This window comes from Cupressus sempervirens, chromosome 2 (genome assembly GCF_028749045.1).
Source record: "Cupressus sempervirens isolate cs-2001-9-10 chromosome 2, ASM2874904v1, whole genome shotgun sequence".
In the NCBI taxonomy this organism is placed as follows: domain Eukaryota; kingdom Viridiplantae; phylum Streptophyta; class Pinopsida; order Cupressales; family Cupressaceae; genus Cupressus; species Cupressus sempervirens.
The window spans coordinates 424,278,940-424,289,516 of record NC_143119.1 but is presented as its reverse complement, the minus strand read 5'-3'; the positions used below and the strand labels follow the sequence as shown (position 1 = coordinate 424,289,516).

The 10,577-nt window shown below is 33.1% G+C and overlaps 1 protein-coding gene across 2 annotated transcripts; it reads right to left on the bottom strand.

Moving 5' to 3' along the window:
* Positions 1-3,256: 3,256 nt before the first annotated feature.
* LOC149572905 (transcription factor BC1-like) lies at positions 3,257-6,568 on the bottom strand. Of its 2 annotated transcripts, none has more exons than XM_089812014.1 (7): positions 6,059-6,568; positions 5,626-5,778; positions 4,305-4,370; positions 4,136-4,204; positions 3,965-4,048; positions 3,710-3,865; positions 3,257-3,573 (listed from the first exon to the last, which is right to left on the bottom strand). In XM_089812014.1, exons 1-7 carry the CDS (start codon positions 6,428-6,430, stop codon positions 3,529-3,531), a joined length of 945 nt encoding a protein of 314 aa, XP_089668140.1. In that variant the 5' UTR covers positions 6,431-6,568; the 3' UTR covers positions 3,257-3,528. The 2 variants fall into 2 exon arrangements, with proteins under 2 accessions (XP_089668140.1, XP_089668141.1); XM_089812015.1 differs by having other exon boundaries at positions 3,965-4,033.
* Positions 6,569-10,577: the final 4,009 nt, after the last annotated feature.

Genomic DNA, 10,577 nt, shown 5'->3' with positions numbered 1-10,577 from the left:
TTGGAGAGTAACAATGACTTGACCTAATTTCTGATGCAATTGTCTTTGTTGATTTAGATCTCAATTTTGGCTTGAATACTTGATCCTTCTTGATCAGATAAATCTTTGTAGCCCAACAAGGATATTCTACTTATCCATCCAATCTGCTTCCTCTAAGCAATCTCTTTTCTTCACACACTCATATTTTCAATCCCACAACTTCACCTTATACTTATATCATATACTTTGTCAAGTCAATATATTTATATTGGCTAAACATATGATAGTTTTAAATAGGATAATTCATAACTTCACTAACTTTGAGACTTGTTGAGAAGGATCAGTTCCCTAATGTTCCACACTTTTCAAAGTTTCTAAAACTTGACCCAAGGCATAGAAAATCAAATTGGTAGATTTTTTCAAGTTTCACTTTGAACATAAACATGTAAAATAAATATTTGAAATGATGAAAATTTTATAGGATTTTGATTTATTATATATATATTTTTTGAAATAAGTTTTAGGTTGGTAAAAGTTATTGACAAGCTTCAAACATGCAATCTTATATGAAAGTATAAAAAGATGATCTACTATGCTCCTCACTTATCATCAGAGAAACATGAGTTCAAAAGCATATAAAAAGAATCTATAGAAATCATATATGTAAAGATAGAGCATCTTTATCTACACTACTAGGATTCTCATGAAACATTGGTTTAAGAAAGGATTATGTAAATAACATCTATAAAATAAAATCTAATTAATTTAAATAAGGATTATTCTTGCTAGATACTCCATAACATAAATCAATTCATGTGCATGTATAAAAATAATATAATAAAAATATAACATCAAATTCATTTTCTTTATAGACAATGTACCATTTTAAAGAAGTGTCATTGAAAGTGATATTTTTGAGAATGGAAAAAATACATATGTAATCAATGCATATTCATATCTATATACACGTGTCATTTTTGGTAGGGTAAGGTTTTATGAGGTAGAAAAATTAATCAATCCAAACCCTCATCAAGATAAATAATAAAGAATAAATAAGGATGGATTCAAAACATTAAAAAATAACAATAATATAAAAGTATTAGACCCAAACATACAATAGAGAGAAGGTTAAAATGACATGAATTACATTTTCTAAATTAAGGATATTGAATAGAATAATAATTATAAGTTAATTATACCTATTTAAAGATGCCACATATTACAAGACAAATTGTATACATTGAAAATTTAAAGGAATCAACATAATTTATATTTATTGAGGGTAAATGGATATTTATTGACTATTGTAAACATAAATTTTAACTAGAGCTTAAATTCACTTGATCTTAGATGCATTAGTGGTAAAATAATATAGTATGGACTACTAAAATCTCATAATTAAACTATTGTTGGGTTAATATTGCATAATTAAGCCAAATCCAAATGATCCTAATGTACTAATAGTTCTCTAAGATACCTAGCGCAAGGACTAGGGTTTTATCTCGCTTTGTTATAATACCAACTGTGTGAAAAAGAAGAAAAATGAATGAACCACAATTTTATTAGAACTATAATTTGGGAATTTTCTAATTATGGGTTGATTGTGAATAGATTAATTGTGAAATGACCTAGGTTTGATTTCAATATATGCTTATGTCAAGAAAAAAAAGGTGAGTATATAATTTAGGATTGCTCTAATGATGGGTTGATTCAATTATGAAATGGCCTAGTTTGATGTCAAAATATGCTTCAGTAAAAAAAAAAAAGGTTAAAGTATTGTTGTGGGAAATGATAAACAATACTTGATTAGAAGGTGATTAACTTGTTAAGCTGATAGGCTTACTTATTGTGGCACACAATGGCCAGAAAATTGTCATACATTGAAATAGTGTCTCATGATGGATGCTGCCAAATTGACAGTTTCCAAAAAAGTTTGGATGCTACCAATATTTTAACTAGAATTATATATATTCATCATTGGCTAATGTGGATTCAATTTCAATATGTGGAGAATGCACCTTTTATTTTTCCATGGCTCATATGCACTTATAGGTTTGCAATATTATGTGGAATCTGACCATCATTTGTCAATAATACAAGTCTTAAGATGATTAAAAAGGAAAAAGGAATAGAAAACAAGTCAAACTATAGATAATTTGTTTTGAATTCAACATTTAAAAAATAATATTACAATTTGAAACCTAATAGAAGCTTTACAAAAAAAAAATTTGCATAGCTCATATGCACTTATAGGGCTTGCAACATTGTGTGGAATCCGGCCATGGTTTGTCAATAATACAAGTCTTAAAATGATTAAAAAGGAAAAAGGAATAGAAAACAAGTCAAACTGTAGCTAATTTGTTTTGAATTAGACATTTTAAAAATAATATTACAACTCGAAACCTAATAACAACTATACAAGTTTTATTTTTACATAACTCATATGTATTTGCAGGCTTGTAGAATCTGACCATTGTTTTTCAATAATACAAGTCTTAAAATGATTAAAAAGGAAAAAGGAATAGAAAACAAGTCAAACTATAGCTAATTTATTTTGAATTCGACATTTAAAAAATAATATTATAACTTGAACCTAATAGAAACTATACAAATTTTAATATTTTAAAAGTGAAAATCTTAAAACTAAAAATGTAGCCTAAAAATGTACAACAAATACCAATATAATAAGCCCCACATACAACTAGTTTATTGGAAAACTTTAAGCAAGGACATGCTTATATGAAAATTCATGGTACCGAACAATCCAAAAGTAAGTTGCTATTTTTTACAGATTTATAATGCTTATTTGTTACAAATTGTTGATTTTGATGCAGACAAAACAAAACAACATCCATGCAATCATCACTACAAAAGAAATTGTATAGAATATGCTACCTTCTCGTGCAAGTGCTAGTAGTAAGAAATTTTTTAATTTGAACAAGAAGGTCAAATCTATGCTACATAACTTATCAAAGTCATTTTTACAAATACAAAATAGATCCAAGCATATTAATATGTAAATTGAAAACCAAAAAATATTTGAGATAGTCTTAAATTCCAGCTTATTTGATAATCAATTTATAAATTTCAATTAAAGAACTGTCAAAATAGTCAAAATTCAAAATTCCAAAATTTTAATAGAGAACTAGATATTATTTATAACTGGCACAAAGTACTCTAAACATGTTAATATCTCATTATTTAACAATAAAAATATAAACATAATCATTTTGCAGGATGATAAACAAAATCAATTTAAAAGACCTGGCAAGAGTAGTCAATACTAAATTATAGTAACATCTTCAATATTTCTTACCAGTGTTATTGACATTAAAGATATGCTCCATTTAACATAGGCATATATATTTTGTAAACATTTACATAGCAATTCTGAATAAACTAAAGCTCCATTATGAAATATGAAGAAAACCTACTGCTACTCAGAACATGACCTTACGTAAACATAAGTGAACCATATTGAATGGATATACTGATATGTATTGTCTTTTCTTCTTATTTGAATGAATATAAGCACTAGAGATGGACGCCTCAATGCAGTAAATATTGCATTTCATTTTCCCATTCATTTGCTCCCTATTAAGCATGGCAGAGATCTCAGTTAGCATTCAAATATAAAATTGCTAAATAGATCAATTTTAGCCCATGCCTTGAAACGTACTTTTAATGAATAGACAAGCACACCAAGAGAGACAGGTCTTATAAACCTCACCATAGCTTCTAATTTGATTTCTTCTCCAAGTGAGCTCCATGGCTTTTCTTGCATGTTCTCATAAGATGTGGAAAGTCCGAAAACATGTGAGGCTTGTTGTGCTTCAACTGAGTTTTCGCTGCTATGTGAAATTGATTCTGGAATTCCTTTTGTCTCCTGGATATCAGAAACAATAAACAACAAACCTGTATCAGGATTTTCATACAACCAAAACCCAAGGATTGCAAATTTGAATATTTGCAAGTGTTAATCTACCTTTATATCGCTAGACAATTCCTTGCATGTTTCAACACTTATGTCATAAAAAGCGGTCACAGATGCCACCTTCATTGACAACAACTGCCAATCACAACAAAGAAATTTTTTTATACTACCTTCAACGATCAAATCACAATGTGGCCATGGTGATAATTGAAATATAACTACCTCCACTTGACTTTGTAGTGACTTCACATAGTTGATGATTTCTTCAAGCATCAGTGCCTTTCCTGTGCTCTTAAATAATTACATACAAAAACCAATAAGAAAATACATTTGGTTAGATAGTACAGATGTAAGGAAATCTAGAGAATGACAGGATAAACAATGCTTATACCTTGGTACACCCAGGTACAAGCTCCCTTAAGATTCTCATGCGCTCGTTGATTTTCTCTCTTCTCACCTGAAAACACAACAGCTGTTAAACTGTATCACTACTGAATCTTCTCTTCACTAATGCACACATATTGCTCGTTTGAAGGTTATGTAGACTGCACCCTACTGAACCCACTTTGAGTTTAAACCAGTAAAACAATGCTTTGAAGGAATAAGTGACCCAGTTACGTTTAAACCGGTATAATATATTAAAGGAAACAGCACCCTGTTATGTTTAAACCAGTTTGGCGTCATTTCAAGGAAATTTCACCAAGATAAGTCTAAACAGCATATTCTGAAGGTAATATCACCCAGTTAAGTTTAAATCAGTATTACATGTTTTGAAGGAGAGATCAGGCAGATAAGCTTATTTTTCAAGGAAATATCATCCAGTTAATTCATAACACTTTATAAGATGTTTTGAGGGGATATCAGAAGATAAGCAATCTCAGATTGTGGACAAACACATTTCTCAAGGCATCTAGATACATTACAGATATTAGTTTAAAATGCAGTTGCCTAGTGATATAAGCTTGAGACAAAAAGCATGAAATTTCCACTATATTACCATTTTACTACAGAATTCCAATTTGACTCTGAAATAATTGATAATTTGGGTTTAAATTTCTGTCTTCTTTTACTATTTCAAACATTGTAACATTGGACGTCATGATTTCTCTCTTTTATAGCTATCTTATCAGTTATCTTCATGATTGATTGATTCTTTCTTTTCTTTCTATTTGAAGCATCAAATCAAATTTCATGGTTTCTTTTTCTCTTGCTATCTCATCACAATGATGGATTGATTGATTAATCTCGTGCCTTATTATGTCAAACATTCTGATCTTCCCTCTTCCATTGCTATCTCGTTCTGCTGATGGATCCATTTCTCTCTTCTCTTGCTATCTCATCTTTCGACAGACAGATTTCACTCTTTCCTTGCTACCTCACCCTCATGATGGATGGACATTTTCTCCTCTTTACCTTTTCTCTGCACTTGTTATCTTATTCATTCTGATAATAAACCCTAAAATAAGATTGGAAATGTCCATGATAAAAGATTTACACCATCAAATTCAAAATTCTGTTTTATACTGCTGCATATCCCATTTATATCAAATTTTAATCATATTCTACAAGAGACCATCAAAACAATATGCACACCCTACAATCCATCATGCTAAAGACAAAAGAAGTCCAGTGAAAACCCTATAAATTCCCATTATACTTAGATGTACTATAATTCAATTCAGAGAAACTCCATCCATGAAAGGATTACATACCCTTTCTGCCAGGCTGTGGCTATCTGTAGCCTGCCCCCTTCTGGCCCTCACATGAATGAAATCCTTAGGAGCCTCTGAACTTGTAACTTTCCCACTCTTTTTGCTGCTGCTTTTATCACCCACCTTGCTTCGTTTACCACTCATATCTGCCTCCTACAATTTCACTCAAACCAACACTTGTTATACGCGCAGCTTACAACATTTCACTATCCATTACCAACAAAAGTGAGTGAAAATGTATTGTCTGAAATCATCTTACATACTAAATCTATGGTCTTGCTGATATTGTAGATTGGAAGCCTTAATATGAACTGAATTCACATGAAAATTTTCAAACGGGAAACTTGAAACACAGGTCAATGAATTCGAATTCTACCATATTATAACTTTGAAATAGAATAAAATCTTGACGTTTGACATTTGAGTATATTACCTTGATTTTCTCCAAGTCTTTTCGTTTCCTGCTCTGCTCTGCAGTAGCCTGATCTGAAACAAGTGGCGCCATATGATTGAGATGACAAGATGAGGCTTGCAGGTATTGATTTGGAAGCCTGACATCCCTCCACCTTGAAAGACTAACGGGGAAATGGGTACCATCATAAAGATGCTGAAACACAAATGCATTGCTTGTGGGGATGCCGGGTTTTGCTTGTGAATTTATGTTAGGGAGATCAAGAGTGGGCATAACTGGACTTTTATACACAAGAAATGGCGAATTGTTTTGCTCCGCTGAGCTCTGCTTGGAGAAGATACTGAACAGAGAGTAGTCGTCCTTGGGCGACAGGTAAGGGAAAGCAGCTTCCATGGAGGAAGTTTCTGCACAAAGGAAATCGAATCTGTAGAAAGAGAGAAGGTTGCCTTTATCTTGTTATGGCTCTGCTGATGGTAATGATGCATAGGCAGCGAAATGTTCTTCGGGCTGAAGAGAAGGGTGTCGCATTAATTACAGACACAAAGGAATACTGAGTGATATTTTAGGGCAGGGGAGTTATATTATTTGGAGTTACTAAGGTGTGACGTAGACTTATAATTTAACAGCGGATAGAAGCTCTGACACTGCAGTCTGAAAAAAGTAGTAAGAAAATTGACACGAGTAAAATGTAGTGCTCTTCTCTTTCCATCGCTTTCGACGCTCATTCATCGCTTTCTGAGGCATAGATGTTTGAGCTGCGCATGCATCCATCGTTGCCATTCCTCAGCAAAACGGAGAATGCTTAGGTTTAGGAATGCCTGTCTTAATTATGTTTGATGGCTACTTTACAAAAATAAGTTATGATATTGCTATCAGGATTTAAGTTTGTAATTTTTGAGTCAAATTTAAGCATCGAGACTTTCCCGTGTTGAGTGATGAAGTACGGTGGAAGTGGAGGTCCCACCGTACACTGGAAGAGAAGTCTGACCGTATGGTGGAGGTGAACTCACTTTATAGAAAATATGTCGTACGTACCTACATCGGTGTACTAATTGAATGTGACATTGTACAAATCACAAAGTCCATCGTGCCGTGTGAGACATATCTGCATATGGTGAAATATATTTATAAGATTAATTGGTGGTGTTGCATGTACACTAAAGGTAGTATGCAAAGTCATCTCACTACGATGAAGCATTATGACAAATCTAGTATGAGCAACCGAGGGCTGAAGGGAGTGTCTAAGGCCTTGATGCCAAAGGATGTTTTAGAGGCTGAAGGGAGTGATCCCATGCTGAAGGGAGTTTTAGAGGCCGAAGGGAATGATGAGTGACTATTGGGACTGTCAAGGCTATTAGTAACTATTTTTGTTCTGTGACAATTAATGCACCAGATTCCATAACGAATTGCAAAGTATATAAATGTTAGCGGGATTCATTGAGCTGAATGGAGCTATGAAAGTCAGATTGATTGTATAGGCAATATGAGCCTATGAGTGTGTCCACAAACTAGAGTTTGTTATATGTAATTTTTTACTATAATACAAATTTTCTCAAGGGTTTTTGGGTGGTGGATTTTTCTCAAAAGGGTTTCCCACGTTAAATATGGTCTTCTATGTTTATCTTGTGTCAATATTGTTTTTCAATGTTCTTGTTTTCCCTATGCATCTCAATGTTCTAAAGTAGATTTACAATCTTTTATATTTCGCCTGTAAATTGGCATTTGGAAGGCGTTTTTCACAAGTAGCTTTCCTAACAAGTGGTATCAAAGCCTAGGTTATCTTTGTCGAGTAGGGTTTGTTTTCTGTGTCAATTTGATTCCAATAGGATTTTGAAAAGTGTATATCTGGTAATTGAGATGGCAAGTATAGGGAGAGTAGAGATTGAAAAGTTCAATGTCACAAACTTTGAGTTATGGAAACTTAAAATTCAAGATATATTGGTTGATCGTGATCTATGGGTTAGAGTGTCTAGTAATAAGCCTTCAGGCATGAAGCAAGAAGATTAGTATCTTGTAGATTGAAAGGCTAGAGGATTGATAAGGCTATGTCTTGTGAATTCTATTTTGTTGAACGTTCATGACGATAAAACTACACATTCTTGGCAGAAGAAGTTGGGAGATATTTGTTAGGAAAAATCATTGGTAAATAAGATCTTCCTGAGAAAGAAGTTGTATTCTTTGAAGATGGATAGAGGAACGACTATGGAAAATCATTTAAATGCGTTCAATATGGTGGTTGTACAACTAACATCTATTAGTGAAGATGAGTGTTGCATTCTATTGCTATGCCTATTGCCTAATTCATGGGATCATCTTGTGATGGCTAGTGGAAGTACTACCACCCAACAAAAAATGGATGAAGTGGTTGCTGCACTTCAGTTAGAGGAGATGTAAAGGAAATCTTCTTGAGGTGGCTAAGGAGGCTCTCATCATTCAAGGCAGAGTGAAGGACAAAAGAAAGAAGGAGATGAAGCCTGAATGTTCTGGGAAGAAATCCAAAGAAAAGTGTTAGAACTGCAAGCAGACTGGTCATATCCAAAAAGATTACATAGATAAGAAGAAGAAAATGGAAAGTTTTTCTGATTCCGAGTCTTCTTAGAATGATGTTGAAGATGCAAGTAGTGCTGCTTTGGCTAATTGATCATTTGATGATGATTGGTTAGAGTAACTCAATCTTCATGGGCAAGATGTTTCTCACAATGCCATGTGTGACTTAGCACCACCATATAGTGGGAGTTATTGCCAGTGACATATATGACATGTGTAACTCAACACCACAATTTAGTGGGAGTTGTTGGCAATGACAAAGTAACTGATCTTCATTGTATTGTTATGTTGAAGGCACAAGATTTTGATGTTGCAGAAGAATCTTTTCACATTTGTTGAATTACTATTTGGAGATGTTAATCTTCATGTGAATGAAGAGACATCTTGAGGGCTCAATGGAGTCTTTGATAAAGGTGTGGTTTATGTTTTTTATTTAACATGTTATGATATGTTTAAATGAAGCATGCAATCTCTCTAGTTGAAATTGTTTAGATCATGTTGTTGTTGACATTATGGTCAAGTTTTTTTATTAGCAACACACACTTAATCAAATGGTTACCAGCTACCGAGATTATCTTGCAATTTATAGTATTAACCAAGTAATTTAGGTTATACTGAGTTCTACAGTTTCTACCAAGCTCCAGAATTAGTATTCAATTCACACCAAGTAGTATCTATCGAGTTGATGATTATCAGTATAAACCAAGCTTCATAGTGCTTACCAAATTGCATAGTGAAAATTGAGTTCTCCAGTGTTTACCAAGTTCGCAACATCAGTAATGTGAATCTAGTGTTGACTGAGCCAGGATGTGTCAACCAAGTGATTCAGTTTATACCAATCTCGCAGTGATACTGTTGACTAAGCTATGAGGTGTCAACCAAGTGATTCAGTTTATATGCTAAGTTTCATAGTGTTCACCAAGTCACTAGTGTTGACCGAGTTTAGACTACTTGAAAGTGATAAGTATGAACTGAGGTTGTATGTCTACCAAGAACATGACAATGCCAAGTGTTTATAATGGTTGCCAAGTATCAAAACCTCACCAAGTTTGTCTTTAGAACCTAAGTACTAGCAATTGGGCTAACTTTGTGTATTTTGCTGAAACTTGTATTATAACTGACTTTGATGAATTGTAATTTGGATTAGTATATATACATAATGTATTGTATCACATCAAAATGTAGAATATATGAATATATATGAGACACACTAAGAGCAGAAGTATGAAGTAAGAATGCTACAAGTAGTATAAGGAGCAACAGAGATTTAACTATCATAGCAAGGTGATCATTACACTCCAAAGGAATCTCAACCAGCAAATTAGAGTTGTAGATCATAGATTAGCCATTGGTTCATCCTAACAGGTGGAACAGTTAAATCCTTTCACAAGGTGGACTTAACAATCTTTTGTAAATCTCTTTACTGAGTGCATACTTCATTGTATGTTTTGTAAATCCTTTTACAAGGTGAACCTAGCAGTCCTCATTGCTCCTAACAGGGAAGATCATTAGAAGTGATCATTGTAAGTCTTAATCGGCCAACTTTATACTGCAATACTAAAACTTGTGGATATCATCCCCACCTAAGTCTTACTTTCTATTTGGAGATTTTTTGGGTCACCATATTTTGTGTCAAAGTGTTATGCATGTTTTAATGCTTTCATTTTTTCATGCATGCAACTAGATCAAAATACATACGAAGGATTAATTGGTGAATTAAGATTAAATTTTATTGTTTCCTGATTCACCCCTCCCCTCCCAGAAACCTAGCCTATCTTATATTTCCAATACTTATCATGTTTATGTTCCTAAGACTATGGTTAAAAATTGGACATATTGATCTTGGTTTCATTTCTTTGTTTTGAGTACATTGATCTTTAGTTGGATATTTTGTGATATTGTAATGTTGCATTCAGAGTCAGCATGGATTGATTAGTTGCAAGTGCTCATAGAAACTTAGAGATGGAGATGATGGTGTTATCTGTTATGATTA

Bases quoted from the DNA above. Each gene is read 5' to 3' on its own strand.
- LOC149572905 (XM_089812014.1), bottom strand. From the start codon at position 6,430: ATGGAAGCTGCTTTCCCTTACCTGTCGCCCAAGGACGACTACTCTCTG. The intron at 4,205-4,304 runs GTATAAGCATTG...TAATTATTTAAG, and splicing joins TTGTACCTGGGTGTACCAAG to AGCACAGGAAAGGCACTGAT. The intron at 4,049-4,135 runs GTAGTTATATTT...TGTGATTGGCAG, and splicing joins CACTACAAAGTCAAGTGGAG to TTGTTGTCAATGAAGGTGGC.